General features: G+C 38.0%; 1 protein-coding gene across 1 annotated transcript in view; it reads right to left on the bottom strand.

Annotated features, from left to right (window-relative positions):
* Nucleotides 1–787: 787 nt before the first annotated feature.
* The window catches only part of psmd2 (proteasome 26S subunit ubiquitin receptor, non-ATPase 2), a 71,426-nt gene continuing 54,718 nt past the window's right edge, over nt 788–17,495 (bottom strand). The window contains exons 15-21 of the mRNA XM_072572466.1: nt 16,853–16,998; nt 12,206–12,289; nt 11,408–11,576; nt 5,556–5,650; nt 4,627–4,753; nt 3,216–3,334; nt 788–1,209 (exon numbers count right to left, since the gene is read on the bottom strand). Coding sequence (XP_072428567.1) covers nt 1,027–1,209; nt 3,216–3,334; nt 4,627–4,753; nt 5,556–5,650; nt 11,408–11,576; nt 12,206–12,289; nt 16,853–16,998 — 923 coding nt within the window. The 3' untranslated portion in view covers nt 788–1,026. The remainder of the gene's footprint in view (nt 1,210–3,215; nt 3,335–4,626; nt 4,754–5,555; nt 5,651–11,407; nt 11,577–12,205; nt 12,290–16,852; nt 16,999–17,495) is intronic.

Here is a 17,495-nt window from a genome sequence, read left to right as displayed (position 1 = left end):
AGGTTGGGAGTTTGAAAGGTGTTGCTGAAGGAGCCCTTGTGAGCAAGTGTACATTTCAATTGTTCAGTTGCAGAAGACTTCCATTTAAAATCTTTTTTTTGAAAAGAGGACTGAAATAAACGAGGGGGAAGTTACACTAAAATTATATAAAACCCTGGATAGAATCACACTTGAAGGAGGATACTGGACAGAGTAGCACGAGCAAAATGATACCCACTCTCAGAATTAAATTACAATGAAAGATTCCTCAAATTAAGATTGTACACACTTGGATTTGAAGGTTAATGGAGGATTTGATTTAAATTTATAAGATATTAAGAGGCACAGTTTTGGTAGATATAAATTGACTGGGGAATCTAAATCTACAGACATAGTTAAAACCTAAGAGCCAAATCTTTTAGGAATAAAATTAGAAATCATTTCTACTAAGGGTGGCAAAAAAACCCAGAATTTTCTTCAGCGAACAGCAATTTATGCTGCATTAACAGCTCATTCTGAATCTGCAATTAATAGATTAATAACTAAAAAGTATGAAAAGTATATGGAGCAAAGGTAGAAACCGAGTCACAGATCAGCCACAATCTCAAATGAATGGGTGAACAGGCTCCATGAATAGCCTACTCCTGCTCCCTATATCTTATCCTTGTGTTAAGGAGTATAATGGGCAAATCAGTAAAGAATAAAGCTCAAATTAGTTATTTTGCATCCAATATATTAGTAACATTTACTATTTAAATGTGGATAGATGCATGAACAATTAACACAAAAAGACTAATTACAAATACCATTATTGGTGGACAAGAAATAACTTTATTTAGATATCGCTGCATCATAACAAAATTTAATGAAGTACATCTATCATGCGGTAAAGTAATATAAAATATAGAAGTTCTGAACCAATATTTAAAACCGGCTCAAGAGTAGACTGATGATCATATTTTACCATGGACCCACAGTATTTTTTGAGGATGGATGGTGACTACTCAAAGAAACTCCATGTACAAAGCACCAAGAATTAACCACAAGCTACACACTATAATTGGGATTTTTGCGTAAAATGACAAACCCCTCAAGGATTGGAGTTAGTGGCACATACTCTTCTGTTGCCAATTCAGCTCTTTCGCCATGTGCTAACAGCACAGGTGTAGTGTGTGTCTGGAATCCTGTGATGGTCTTGGGCTTGCCTGCTTGGCCTACAACATCTACAGCCTGAAACAAAACATCAGGAGTTAAGAAATCTCCTTCAACAATTTAGATTACCTGCCCTACAAAATCCAAGCTAAGCAATCAGTCAAGATAACAGTTCAAATGCTTCTACTAATATTACTGGCACTGGGTGAGGTGGGAGAATTACATCAAGTGACTCTCAAGATTTTTCAAAGCTTCCCTTTCACTAAAGCTGGAATAATACAGGGAAAGAGTAGTCAATAATGCATTCAAGATTACTATGATAGCAAATATGGAAACAAAACTCTAATATCATGGTATAAAATATGAGAACATTCAATACGTTTGCACAGAAAAAAAAGAGTTTGAATTATAATATTATGTGTACTTGCTTCTAAGTGTTAGAATTGTGCCTAAATCAACAGCCGGAAGACTGCAGGCTGACTAATATTGTGCCAATGTTTTAAAAAAGATACAACGACAAAACAGGGAACTATAGACTGGCGAGCCTTACATCAGTGGTGGTTCAGTTGTTGGAAGGGGATTCTGAGAGATAGGATTGATATGCGTTTGGAAAAGCAAGGGCTGTTTAGGGGTAGCCAACATAATTGTGTGTATAGGAAATTGCATCTAACTTGATTGAGTTTTTGGAAGAGGTGACAAAGAAGATAGAAGGAGGCAGAGCTATTGACGTTGTCTATATGGACTTCAGCAAGGCATTTGACAAGCTTATGCATGGAAGACAAGTTAGACCATGGGACCGAGGGAACTAGCCAACTGAATAGAAAATTGGCTTGAAGGTAGGAGACGGAGGGTGGTGGAGGAGGGGGAGGAAGCCTGTGATCACCAGTGTGCAACAAAGATTGGTGTTGGATCCACTTACTTTCACAATTTATATACAATTTAGACGTGAATTTAGGAGGTACAGTTACTAGGCTGGCACGTGACACCAAAATCAGAAGTGTAGTGAACAGTGAAAAAGAATATCTCAGAGTACAACGGGACCTTGATCAGATGGGCCGAGGAGTGACTGATGGAAGTTAATTTAGATAAATGTAGATGGTGCATTTTGTTAAAGCAAACCAGGGCAGGACCTGTACAGTTAATGGCAGGGTCCTGCGGAGTGTTGCCGGATGAAGAAACCAAGGAGTGCAAGCACATAGTTCCTTGAAAGTGGAGTCAAAAGTAAACAGTATAAGAGTTGGGATGTCATATTGAGGACACAGGTTTAAGGTGAGAGGGGAAAGATTTAAAGAGGAGTTGAGGAGTAACTTTATCATGCAGTGGATGATGCGTATGCAGAATGAGTTGCCAGAGGACGTGGTGAAAATGGGTGCAATTACAATATTTAAAAAGGCATCTGGATGGAATGTGAATAGGAAGGGTTTACAGGTATATGGGCCAAATGCTGGCAAATGGAATTAGGTCAGATTGGGATGTCTGGTTGGTGGAGATGAGTTGGACCAAAAGCTATTTCTGTGATGTACAACTCAGACTCTACAACATAAACTTTCTCTTGAACACACTGGTAGTACATATGGTGTCTTGAGTTGTCTTGCACATAGCTATCTGCAAAAAAGTGCAACTTAAAGCTCTGGTTTTGTTGGAATGATAATTTTTCCAAACCTTTTAATCTTTAGCCAAGTTCATTGGTGGAGACTGGCATTGCTATGCTAGTTTCCAAAAGTTCTGGTATATTAAAGTATTTAAGTCTCAGAAGTTTGAAATTGCCAATGTCTGAATTTTCTCAATGGTCCTTTTTGACAGCCTTGAACAGTTAACGTACTCAGTTTTCCAGATGCAGTCAGGAACTCATTGGACATGAAATCACATCCATCTGTTCCAATCCAGATTGCACGGAACCAAAGCTAATTATAGCAGCATTCTTGTAAATGTAGACAACTCAATAATGCTTTACTTTAGCATTTATATTTTGCATAGATTTCATAAGAAAGCCAATCATTTTGCTAACATGTTTGCAGTCTTGGAGATGATTACAAAATAAAGTTCACAGCTTTAATTAATGCTGCAAACAATCAGTTTCATACCTGGCCAACACGAACTGACACTGGCAATGGTTGAAGCTCTTCATCAAATGTAACTAGCATACGAGGCTGCATTGCAGCAACCAGCCCATAAAGAATATAATGGGACTTCCCAAGAATTACTGTAAACAAACAGATTCATTGAGATAATATTGCATATTAATTGTTAGTTCTGCAAATATTTTAATTTTTTTGTATTTTCCAACAAATGGAAATTTAAGTTCGTCAAGCCCATGTAAATATACAACTAAAATCAGCCATGCATAAATGTCTTTTCTTTCTTGTCCAATGGTAGCTGCCTTGCTAAATAAATATCGTTTATAAATTGTTTAAAACAATTGCAAAAGTTTGGGCTTATTCATTGACTTAATGGAATGCAAGCTGGCATTATGTTATTTTTTAATAGTGTGTCTTCTAGCGGTAATCAATTCAACCAGGTTATACAACTTTTTTCACTTTATCTTGTACCTTTAGACAATCAAGGCATGTACTGCAGCATATTTCAACACGAGTTATTAAAGTTCAAGTTTGTGATGATTAAAATTGATGTTAGACGTGACTATTGCTTGTCAAGTTAAAGAATAATTGTGGTGTTGTATTGAAATGAAGCAAACAAATGTACTTGATTATACACAAAAACTATTTACATAGTACTGAAATTTCAATCCAGATTGTTCACTTCTTGCTAACCCTCTGCAAACGGTTAAACCAGATATGACAGAAAAACAAAAGGCACAATACTGAGAAGCTTGAAGTGAAATAAAACAATATACTCAAGTTAGGTGGCAAACAGGGGGAAAGAATAAACACTGAAAAGTTCATCCAGTTGTTTCTTCATAGTAACACAAAATGTGATGTGAATACTACAGAAAATTGGAAGTTATATATACACAGGTGTGTATTAAGTTTTTCTTAACACGTGTGTTACCACTTAAAGGTGATGCTAATTATATCAATTTTCATATTAGGTTCAATACTACATTTTAGTGCTCTGGTGCATTAAAGGGAATGCAAATTCCATCAGAGTCCTGCGATGCAGTGGTAGTGCTATGTCCACGTTGCACGTCTTACCTGCCCTGGATGTGTGTCACAGCATGTCCAAATAGGTTGATTAAAATAGCAATCAGGCTTGACAATACACTGACAAAACATTCAGTGGGTGCATATCATTAGGTTTAATCTCCTACACTAATGGAATTGTCTAAATTTGGATCTAATCCAAAATCCAAAAGCAAAGAGAAGGTGAAACTTGAAAAATTGCCAAGAGGTTTTAACATATAACCTTAATTTTTATTACAAAACTTCAAACAGTTTAAAAATTTTGTAAGCACATGATACATGCTAGTCATTAAAATGTTACTATGAATGTAATCAACCATGTAGAACTCTGTAAATTAAACTGAACAAAACTTACTGTTCTTCACGTCAAGGAAAGAAACTAGTACAGTGAGAAGACCAGCCACTGCCACTTGGCTCATTAGCTGTCTGTCACTGTGATATGGACACAATGTGAGTGTTCCCTTTCCAAGATGAGTCAAACCCTAGACAGAGGAATACAAAACAAATTTTAGTTTTAAAACCACAATTTTCTTTTGGTACCATATATTACTAAAATTAAATAGTACAATATTAGCAATTAACCCAACTTCATCCTTAGTCAAGTGTGAAATGGTCATTCTGACTTTATTTTTAAAAATGTAATTCTAATTGCAGTTTCACAAACAGCTGCCAAATGCTATGTTGGCTTGCCATAAGACAAGATGGCCACCATCATGATCCCTTCCAGTCAATCAAGCTACTCCATCTAGTGTCTCAATTAAGGGAAGAAACCATTACCATTGAAAATAATAATATTCATGGCCTCCTCAACTCAAGCAAATAACCCATCATACTGTGGGGAAACTGTGCATTCACTACTCATGGCACAACATTCACTGGACAATTAATTTTATAGTTAACTGTTTTTGTACTGGAGTAGATTAAATTTTATATACGTTTAATGGAACACAATTAAAATAATGGCAGTTCTTTCAAGTGTCTACCCCAGATAATTGTCACTTTTTGGAGGCATCTGACTTTTGTTACTGGACACTAGTACATTGCTACACTGGTGTAATCTATTGGCTCTATGGGTTACTGCAATCAAAGTACAAAGGTTATAAAGTGATTCTGGCCCCATTGGTTTAATCAAAGGGCTATTATTCACATAAATCTGGTCAATGAATGTTAGGAACCATTTTTCCACAGACAGCTTCAAATGGCTTGCTTGCATGCCGAAGGAATTCTATCTTAAATGATAACTTATTGATTTATAATTATGAATTGGAAAAACTGTGTACCCACCTGTGCTATTCTAACCATAAAAAGGTTATTTGGATCCTTGGCATGGTACTGTGCTAACTGTCTCAGCATTGCTGCTAACCTGGCATTGTTAGTACCTGTAAACAGAAGGATTTATCAACTTGAGACTTAAGAGTTAATGTTTATAAAGCATTCTATTACATCCTCACAATGCTCCACCACAAAATGCTTTTGATTTGCAATTTCTTATGGTTGGAAACTCAGTCAATTTGCACAAGGTTTCACAAGTCACCAAAGAATAAATAGGCAGATAATTTGAAATAAATACTTCTATTTATTCAGTGGCTTTTATGTCAGATGCCTCAAAATGTTTCTCAGCTAAGAACATTTGAAGCATGCTAAATAGAGGAAACACAGTAAGCACCCACAAACAGCAAAGTGATGATAGCGAGGTGATCATTCATGATGATAGCTCAGTAATTATTTATGATGATGATTGAGCTATACATTTTGGCCAGTACATGGATATGACTTCCCCATTTCTTTTCCTCAACAGACTGTGCAGTGTGCCCTCAGAAAGCTGACTGGGGGCAGATGTCCACAGGTAAAGGGACGGCTGGAAAATGGGAAGCCTTCAAAAATGAGATAACGAGAATCCAGAGAAAGTATATTCCTGTCAGGGTGAAAGGAAAGGCTGGTAGGTATAGGGAATTCTGAATGACTAAAGAAATTGAGGGTTTGGTTAAGAAAAAGGAGGCAACATATGTAAGGTATCAACAAGATAGACTGAGTGAATCCTGAGAAGGGTATAAAGGAAGTAGGAATCAGGAGGGCAAAAAGGGGACATGAAATAGCTTTGCAAATACAATTAAGGAGAATCCAAAGGGTTTTTACAAATACATTAAGGACAAAAGGGTAACTAGGGAGACAACAGGGCCCCTCATATATAAGCTAGGTAAAAACAAGGACTGCAGATGCTGGAAACCAGAGTCTAGATTAGTGTGGTGCTGGAAAAGCACAGCAGGTTAGGCAGCATTCGAGGTGCAGGAAAATTGACGTTTCGGGCAAAAGCCCTTCATCAAGAATACAGGCAGGGTGCCTGCAGAGTGGAGAGATAAAGATCAGCAAGGCGGCCTTTGTGTGGAGCCACAGAAAATGGGGGAGATACTAAATGAGTATTTTGCATCAGTATTTACTTTGGAAAAGGATATGGAAGATATAGACTGTAGGGAAATTTAGATTAGATTACTTACAGTGTGGAAACAGTCCCTTCGGCCCAACAAGTCCACACCAACCCACTGAAGCGCAACACCCAGACCCATTCCCCACATTTGCCCCTTCACCTAACACTACAGGCAATTTAGCATGGCCAATTCAACTAACCTGCACATTTTCTTTGGACTTGAAAGGGTCCAGAAAATACTTACAAGGATGTTGCCAGGGTAAGAGGATTTGAGCGTTGGGAGGTTGAACAGGCTGGGGCTGTTTCCCCTGGAGCGTCTGAGGCTGAGGGGTGACCTTATACAGGTTTACAAAATTATGAGGGTAAATAGGCAACGTCTTTTCCCTGAGGTCAGGGAGTCCAGAATTAGAGGGTAAAGGTTTAGGGTGAGAGGGGAAAGATATAAGAGAGATCTAAGGGGCAACATTTGCACACAGAGAGAGTGGTACGGGTATGGAATGAGCTGCCAGAGGAAGTGGTGGAGGCTGGTACAATTGCAACATTTAAGAGGCATTTGGATGGGTATATGAATAGGAAGGGTTTGGAGGGATATGGGTCAGGTGCTGGCAGGTGGGACTAGATTGGGTTGGGATACCTGGTCGGCATGGACAGGTTGGACCGTAGAGTCTGTTTCCATGCTGTACAACTCTATGACTCTACTACACGGAGTGTTAGTCTAGATGGATGTGTTGCAACTTGAACCCATAACCTTATAACTCAAAGAATTGAGCCATATATATCATGCGCCAATAAATTCAGTTGAAGAAGAAATACAAAGATACTGGCAAATTGTACTATCCTTCTTGAATAGTGGGCGGCACGGTGCCACAGTGGTTAGCACTGCTGCCTCACAGCACCAGAGATCCGGGTTCATTTCCCGCCTCAGGCGACTAACTGTGTGGAGTTTGCACGTTCTCCCCGTGTCTGCGTGGGTTTCCTCCGGGTGCTCTGGTTTCCTCCCACAGTCCAAAGATGTGCAGGTCAGGTGAATTGGCCATGCTAAATTGCCCGTAGTGTTAGGTAAGGGGTAAATGTAGGGATATGGGTGGGTTGCGCTTCGGCGGGGCGGTGTGGACTTGTTGGGCCGAAGGGCCTGTTTCCACACTGTAGGTAATCTAAAGTAATCTAATCTAATTACTTAATTCATATTCAACTAAACAGCTGAACCTAAATTTAAAGCCTCACTTTAAAATGACACATCTGACAATTCACTTAGATTGCACACCAAAATCCATAGGTTAAACTGAACAAACGACCATCTTATTCAGGAGAAAAGAGTTCAGCTCAACCAAACTGAAAAAGTTGAAGCAGCCTTTAACAAATTTTATTTCCTTCAGAATGTGAACTGTACATATAATTACAAATTGCAATGTGGAAGAACCATTTTCAAAGAATTCCAGAATGAGTGGCCATTCCTTTGTTATATATAATGGGATAAGAATTATGCACAAGTAAAGCGCGAACTTCTAAAGGATGTATTGGTTATAAAGTGATTCTGGCCCCATTAGTTTAAATGGTGCTGCTATTATACAATTTTCTTATAACACTGGATTGCATTAGCATGGAACTATCGCGTTATAGCAGAACCAACTGTGTTACAAAGTGCCATATAAGATTACCAAATACATGAAAGGATCTGTATATGCTCTCAACAGAACAAACAGTTATGAGATCACTGTTTGGTGTGAATTGAAATTATACACATCAAAATGACTTTAAACCTGGCAGTGCATTAGCACACTGCACCATCAAAATTGACCTATTTTAAATACAGCACTTTGTCACACCACAAAGAGTTGGACCAGAAAAATAAATAAGGGAGATTGCATTTTTAAAATATGCTTTCATGAGATGTGGATATCACTGGCAAGGATAGCATTTCTTACCCATCCTTAATTACCCTTGAACTGAATAGCTTGTTAGGTAATTTCAGAGGGCAGTTAAGAGTTAACCATGTCAAGCTGCACAAACAACCTCAAGCTCAATTGAAGTAAAGATCAAGCTACCAACAAGAAACCCTTTTATGTGAAAAATGATTACTTGAATCAATGCTAGAGATTTACTGACTAAATTGAAATGACACTTTAGAGAAGACAGACATGTCATATTCAATCACTTGTCCAAGTCACAAGGAAATCCAGAAATAAGAACTCAAAGTTGAGGGTTATGAATCCTACAGGGTGTAATTTCCCTTGCAAGTAGATGATGATTAACATTTAACACTTTACACAGATCAACATGAAACGGTCCAAAGGATTCATAGAGATGTTACAATCAGACAGAGTTTAACCCAAGATGTTCAATTTTCAGCTTCTGTCAAAAAGGCACAAAGGGACAGAATATCTGAAGGTTCAAAATGCAATTGCCACCATTATGGAAAAGGTATTGGGAAAGCTATCAGCTCTAAAGGCAGAAGACTTGAAGGCTGGTATCCCAAGGTCTTGGAAGGAGACGCTACAGATAAAGCGAAGACATTGGTTATAACTTGCCAAGATTATTTATGTTTTTGCAATGCATTCTTGGTATGTTGGTGTTGCTGGTTAGACCAGCATTTATTGCCCTTGAAGAGATAGTGGTGAGCTTCCTTAGGTAAATGTTCAAAACTGTTTGGGAGGGAATTCAAGGATTTTGACACAATGATACGGAGGAAATCTGACATACTTCCAAGTCACGATCGAGTGTAGTTGGAGGAACTTACAGGTGGCAGTGTTCCATGTGTCTGTTGCTTATGCCCTTCAAGATTGAAGTGGTCATTGGTTTGGAAGAAGTTTGGAAGAAAGGTGGATAAAAGGAATTGCAGATGTGCGCGTGTGAACTTCCAAAACATTTTTTGATAAGATGTCTTATCAAAGGTTACTACACATAATAAGAGTTTGTGGTGTAGGGGTAAAATGTTAACACTGATTATGAACTGGTTAACTAACAGAGAACAAAGGATAAAGATACTAGATCTTTTTCAGCTTGGCGTGGAGAGACTTGTGGAATGCCACAGAAAGTAGTAATTAGAACTCTTTACAGTCTTGACCAATGATCAAGATGAAGAAACCAAATGTATAGTTGTCAAATATGTGATAACACCAAGAAAAGGAGACCAAGTTGTGAGGAGTCTGCAAAAGGAAACATACTGTGAGTGGAAATAATTCATAGATGGAACATAACAAAATGCAAAATTGCTCACTTTTCCAGGACAAGAGAAAAACAAGCTTATTATTTAAACAGACAGACTGCAGAACTCTGGCACAGATGGGTCTAGGTATACTGGCCTGTTCAGACAAAATGGGAATTCCTTCCCTTTAGAAAGCAGTTAGTCTGTGAATTCCCTTTCTCTCAAAGTGATGTAGGCTGGGTCACGGAATTTATTCCGAGCTGAGTTAGTTTGACCTACTTAACTATCAGAAATTTAAGAATATAGATGGCATACAAGATAATGGAGTTGGAATCACAATCCGATCAGCCATAACATTAATATATAGTGGGACAGGCTCAAACGGCTGAATGACTTACCACTGCTCCTGAGTCTTGTGTTACCAGTTCTAATTCAAAGACAGTCCTTTTAAAAAATTTAGCTGAAGTTTTACCCTTCTCTTTTTGAGTTTACCTAATTGGTTGAAGGGTAAATGATGGCTTGGTTAGTGGCACATTCTCCCGAGAGACCAATTGGTGGGTTTATGCTCTGTTCCTTGAGCTGAGCACAAAAATCAAAGATGACACTGGAGTAAAGGATGCTTTGCAATATTACAAGTGTGGTCGCTTGGGTCAGATGTTAAATCAAGGTCCTGTTTGACCTTTCAGGTGAGTCTAAAAGATTGTCTGATGCTACATCTAACAGTCAAGGAGTTATGCCTAGTGCCCTGGCCAATAGTTATATTTCAATCAAAAAAACGATGGTTCATGATCACCATCCTTTATGGACGTTTCTAGCATATAAATTGGCTGCACATTTTAAAAAATATTATAACAGTTCCACAATGCTTTAAAGTGGTTTGGTACATCCTTTGGTTGCAAAAGGCACTATTTAAAGCCTTTTTTATATTAAAAAAAGGAGGAATCAATTCCAGAGAGTTGTATCCAACTCAAGATCTTGGAATTATACAAAGACAAACTAAATGAAGAATCAGATTATATGTAGATAGAAAGGAATAAACAACAAACTATTTCATAAATAAAAATTATCCAAAAAAAATTAAGCTTACATTTAACACGACAGAAGTAAAGTCTGAATTTTTATCAGGGACAAGAAACACTTTCCAAGGAAAACAGCTTTTGCAATTTGCAAAGTAGATATTTAGTAGTCATGTCAGCAATATTTAGTGTCTTAAAGAAGTTATTGTTTCTGGATTTCCTATTGGTGCAGAGTTTAATCTAAAATTTTGTTGTAGATGTAAATGAAATACTTTAGGTATACAGAACAGTATGTTCCAAATATTTGGATTTTAAATAAAAGGTGTCTAAATAATCTAAGGAACAGTGAAAGCAAGTGGTACAAAATCAGAGTTCCACTTCAGTAATTATATTGTTTATCTCACCAGATAAAAACCATGAAACTTCATGAAATGGAGGCTTACTTTAAACCTGACTCTGCCATTACTAAAATTGACTTGGCATATTCCCATTAAGGTTTTGAACAGAGCTAGAAAGTATTGCTGTGCCAATATCAGTGCAAATTACTCACCACTTCCGACCATGCCCATCGCAAAGATAGAATTGTGAGAAACCTCTGGGTCAGCATCATGAGAGAACTTGCTCAAAGTGTCCAGTATACTCAACCGTGGATTAGAGACCGAAATCAAAGCCAGTGCTAATGGTACAGCACGTCTTAAAGTTGGCTCACCATACCTTAACTGCCACAAAAAGAATACAGTAACAGCTTTACAAAATGTTGTGGTATTAAGTGCAGTCTTCATAATACCTGTCTGTGGAAGTCATTGCCACAGAAGGCTGAGGCCAACTCATTGAGTGTATTTAAGACAGAGATAGATGGGCTCTTGGTTAGTAAGGGGATTAAAGGTTATGGGGAGGAGGCAGGAGAATGGGGCTGAGAAACATATCAGCCATGATTGAACGCAGAGCAGATTTGATGGACTGAATAGCCTAATTCTGCTCCTGTGTCTTATGGTCTTATGCACAATGAAGTGCATGTGACAGATAAGCACTTAACAAGAGTGTTGGGTACAGAATTAAAATTGAACAGTCACATATGGGTTTAACAAGATCATGGAAATTTCAAATAATTATAGCATATCTTGACAAATTTTAGGAGTGCAAACCCAAACAACATTGAGCTAGTGAAACTATCGACGCTGCAAAGACATTTCTGTTCAATGCTTGACTGTGACAGAGTTAATTTCTCCTTGTAATACAGTGCTAATAATTGAACAGAAAATATGGTAATACAATCTCAATTTTCAACTGACCAGTAGTTGCTGGGATCCTGTAAAAGTACTATTTTTCACATACTATTGGCTCTTACCAGGTGTCCAAATGTGCGTAGAGCCATTTCTGCTCCAATCTCTTCTCCCATGGCAATTAAAGCAATACCAAGCACTGCTACTCCCTAAAAGTTACAAATGATAAATTATTTCAGTTGTTGACTGCCATTAATCTAAAAGATTATTATAAAGCAAAGCAAGAAGTATACTTCCAAATTTTACATTTTTCTATTTAATTAAAGTACAATAAAATTTTAAAATGAAGTTGTGTGAAAATTTGCTATTATAAAAACATATATTTTGCAATGGTTTCCCTGGGTCATTAGGGAACTTTTTTTTGCCATACTCAGGAAATATTAGAAAATGTAAAAATTGAGTCAAACACCCAGGTAATAATGAAATTGACCACTGATAACCAGTCCTAAGACTCAATACCTCACCAGACCCTGACGTGACGCACCGCTCTCTTACCATCAGAATTGACAAAATCCCCCTCCCCACCACCACCACTAGCTTTACCAACCTGGAATCCTAAGCTCGTATTTATTTGCCTTACACAATTACTCTTTTACAGAAGCTGCCAAAATGGCTGGTCATGCTGCTGGACATTTAAATCACAGAACACAGCAACAACTGTTGCGAAAATGGGGCAAGGTTTGCTTTCCTCTGACTATCTCGTACTATGAAGATGCAGTTGCATTTAAGGTACTCTGGGCATCACCATTGGGAATCTGTGATCAGAATCAGATGCCAGAAATGCTGACTTCTTTCTTGAAAGACAAGTAGGAGTGACAATCTTATTAAGAAAATGAAATGGATGAAGTAGATCAAATGCAGTGGGAGAACATTTGAAATTTGTGATCACTGCACCATATTTTGGGTGACTATGGAAAAGAATGCTAAACAATCCAGGTTAACAATAATTAATTGAGGAAGGACCAACTTCAATGGGACAAGAATGATTGGAGTCAAATAAACTGGAGTCAAAGGCTGGCAGAACAAATGACAGTGAAACAGGTAACTTCAAAGAACAGGTGGTTTGGACACAATCAAGGCATGTTCCCTCAAAACAGAAAAACTGGGCAAATAAATCAGAGCCTAGATAACAGAAATACAACTAGAAACTGTAATAATGTAGTAAAGGTGTGTTTATGATGGATGTCAGAAAGAAAGTAAAATTCTGAACCGAACTGACTATTCTATGTTTAGGAGGGTGGTGAGAAAGCAAATTATAGAAGCCGAGGCAGAATCTGAAAAGAGACTGGTATCTAAAATGAAAAAGAATTCTGACGTCTTCTACAAAGATGTTAACAGTAACATGTTGTAAAGGGAAGAGTAGAGGCTGAATAGGGGCCACAAGGGGGATTTACATAGAGGGAATGGCTGAAATATAACACAAAGTACTTTGTACCTGCCTTTACAAAGGAAGATGCTGCTGCCAGGGCTATGGTGAAAGAGGAAAAAAAAGCAATTCAGTCGTTGGAAGAGTTTTAAATTTATAAAGACATATCAGATAGACTGCCTTTACTGAAGGTTGATAAGGGACCGGATGGGTAAGTTGCATCCAAGGATAGCATTAGGAGTGAGAAGAGAAATTGCAGGGGTTATTAGCAAATTTTTTTCCAATGTTCCTTTAGTCCAGGGGTGGTGTCAGAAGGCGGAAGAGCTACAAATGACACACCATTGTTTAAAAAGGTAGCAAGAAAAGCCAAGCAATTAAAAACTTGTCTGTTTAACTTTTGGTGATTCAGAAACTTTTAAAAACAATAATTCAAGATAAAATGAATAGTTATGTGACAAGTGCATTCGAATTAAGGAGGACCAGTTTGAATTTCTAAAAGAAAAAAATCAAACTTTGACGAACTTGCTGGAATTTTTTGATGAGGTTACAGTGAGGTTGGTTGATCAGGGCAAATCCGATAGGGTATACTACCTGTTAAAGTAGTATACATTGAACTTCCAGGAGGTATTAAATGTACTACTGGATAGCAGACATGAGAGCGAAGTTAGAACTTGTGGAATAAAATAGATAGCAGCAATATATTATAAAATTGGCTGAAGGATAAGAAATGAAGCAATGGTTACTGGATCCTGTTTGGGCTGGGGAAGATTTGCAGTGGTGTTCCTCAGGGGTCAGTGTTTCGATCCTTGCTTTTCCTGATGCATATTAATGAACTAGACTTTGACGAATAAGGCATAATTTCAAACTTCGCAAATGATACAATATTAGACGCATTGTACACTGGGAAGAGATAGCGTAGAACCTCAGAAGGATATGTACAAGTGGGTGTGGGGAGAGCTGGCGACAGATAAAAATTCAATGCAGAGGAATGTGAGGTGATACATTCTGGTAAGAACAACGTGGAAACATAACACAAAATACAGAGTACAATTCTAAAAGGTGTGCAGCAACAGAGGGGTTAGGGTGCACATATGCACAAGTCATTACAGGTGGTAGGGCAGGTCGAGTGAGCAGTTAATAAAGCATAGAGTATCTATGGCTTTATTAATAGGAACATAGAAGCCAATAGTAAGGAGGTTATGTTGAACTTTTATAAGACACTAGTTCAACCTCAGCTGGAGTGTTGTGTCCAGTTCTGGGCACCAAAGTTTAAGAAGGATGTGAAAGCATTGGAGTGCAGGAAAGTTTCACAGGAATTGTTCTACTGCAGCGGAATTTTGTTTATGAAGATAACTTTGAGAAGATGAGACTGCTCTGCTTGGAGGAGAGGGCTAAGAGGAGATCTGACTGAAATATTCGCAATGACGGGCCTGAGACAGAGATAGATGGAAGTAGATTCAATTGAGGCATTTGCAAATGTCGCCACATTAGGTGCTGCATCCTCAACCTTGCCCCTTGCCTGAAGCATGATGACTCTCAGATCAAACCACCACCAGCCAGCTCTCTCTAATGAGCAATCAGCCCTTTTGCCATAGTCCTTCTGGACCAGTTTACCTTTACATGGTTCTTTGAAATGAAACAATGAGTACAATAAGAGAGGTCAGAAGATCAGCATTAGGTAAGATGGCTCATTTGGAGGAATGGCGCAGACACAACAGGGGCAAAAATCCTCCTCGGCATTGTAACAATTCTGGGATTCTGTGAAATAAATTGAAATCTGGAAGGAGAGTAAATAGAAGGAGTAGACAATTCAGCTCTTCAATCTGCTCTGTCATTCAATATGATCATTGATGACTATCCAAATCAATACCCTGATCCTGTTTTTATCCCATTTCCTTGATCCCTTTACCCCAAGAACTATATCTAACTCCTTCTTGAGAACATTCAATGTTTTGCCCTCAATTGCTTTTTGTGGCAGAGTGATTCCAAAGGCTCACCACTCTCTGGGCGAAGAAATTTGTCATCTCATCATTTGATATATCCCTATTATCTTTAGACTGTGACCTCTGGATTCCCTTGTCATCAGGAACATTCTTCTCGCCTTGACACTGTCTGGTTCGGATAGAATTTTATAGCTTTTGATGAGATCCTGGTCTTGAACTTCGCTTGCTATGCAAACAGTAAACAGTATGCAGATAGTAAACAGGCTAATTAATGGAAATTGGAAACCCTTTAAAAGTTTTTCTAGTATTTAGTGTGAAGTAAGGAGTATTTATCTGCTGTTACAGCACCAGCAGCTCTCCAAGTTTTTAGCAAATAAAGACAAAAGGAAGGCAGAAGAATCACTTAGACCACCAAGGTCACAATGTCCTGTTGAAATGACACCAAAGATTTCTCTGAGGCTTATGCACCAGATTATCAATGTAGTGTTTGGAAAAATAGAATGCTCTGGTCTAAGAAAGAAAGATATTTTAATCTTCAGATATAGGTGATCGAGGAGGCAACAGTTATCACAACATCCCAATTAGGTGTTCTATGGTTACTGGCCGACAGGATTCAATAAATTGTTAGTATAGCACAGACTGTCTGCCCCCAAAACATTTTAACATAGGTTGGTGGCAGTCATCCAGGGGAAGAGACATAACCAAAAATTCAAGGGAAGAACAAAAGATTATCACCACCAAAGACTGAGAAACATCAGAGACCAACATCACACACCACTCTAAACAATAGGGGCTTCTCCAGTCTACAGAATGGCTTTCACTTGTCTTAGGTTGTGTATCTCCTTTCTTTGACTAGAAGAAAGTGAGGACTAAGAGTCAGAATCAAAAGGCGTGGCGCTGGAAAAGCGCAGGCCAGGTAGCATCTGAGAAGCAGGAGTCGACGTTTCGGGCATAAGCTCCTCATCACAAATGTGACGATGGACTTATGCCTGAAATGTCAACTCTCCTGCTCCTCAGATGCTCCCTGACCTGCTGTGCTTTTTCAGCACCACACTTTTCAACACTACCTCCTTCTTTTGTCTAACACTCACATCTAGACTGCTGCTTCTTAAACTGATACCTGATCCCACGAATAAACAAAACAAAAATCACAGAAGTGTAAATTAACTATGATTCCCTTACATTTCTGACAATTGAAACTAATCAACTTATGATTCACAAATGAAGTTATTAATAATTACGTTACAAAATAGAAACAATTTGGTATTTCTTCAATTCTATTTTTAATGCCCTATTTCCAAGATCTGCAAAACAACAGATTTTCATCTTGCAACTGAAATATCTGCCATTCAATGATAGTATTTTCCCAATAAATTGCTAATATTTTCTGATTTGCATTATACCTGGTGTGCTCCCATATCTGCTGCATTTTCTTTTTTGTCCTTATCTTTCTCTTTCTTTTTGTCTTTATCCTCTTCTTTCTCTTTTGAATCATAATGTTCACTGCAAATGTGGAGTAACTGCTGGACTTTCAGTACATTTCCAGAACCTAGAAAATTATAAATGATGATGGAAACAGAACATTGTCCACAAGCAAAATAAAATCATTCATTTCTAGTACTGTGTCTAAAAAGAAGTTACCCTTTTTATTTCTCCTTTCCTACAAGCTTTAATACTTCTCCTCCAAATAGCCACCTTAAACTATGTTGTAGGGGAGTTCAAAACTAGAGGGCATAATTTTAAGAAGATAGGGGGACAATTAAAAGAGGGACTTGAAGGGCAACTTTTCCATTTGAAAAGTGGTGAGTAAACCATCAGAGGAAGTGGCAGATACTGGCACAGTTACAAGACATAAAAGACATTTGGACAGATGCGTGAATAGAAAAGGTTTAGATATTGGTCAAATGCAGCCAAATGGGATTAGTTTAGTTTGGGAAACTTGATCAGCTTGGACGAGTCGGATCGAATGTATGACTATGAGTGGTTTGTTATTTGGAATTCTTAAGTTTAAATATGTTCAAGAGTAAATATCTAATTATCTTTTCA

The sequence above is a fragment of the Chiloscyllium punctatum genome, chromosome 6 (genome assembly GCF_047496795.1).
Source record: "Chiloscyllium punctatum isolate Juve2018m chromosome 6, sChiPun1.3, whole genome shotgun sequence".
NCBI classification, from domain to species: Eukaryota; Metazoa; Chordata; class Chondrichthyes; order Orectolobiformes; family Hemiscylliidae; genus Chiloscyllium; species Chiloscyllium punctatum.
Note: the sequence above shows the minus strand (reverse complement) of the source record. Positions and strands in the feature narration are given on the sequence as shown.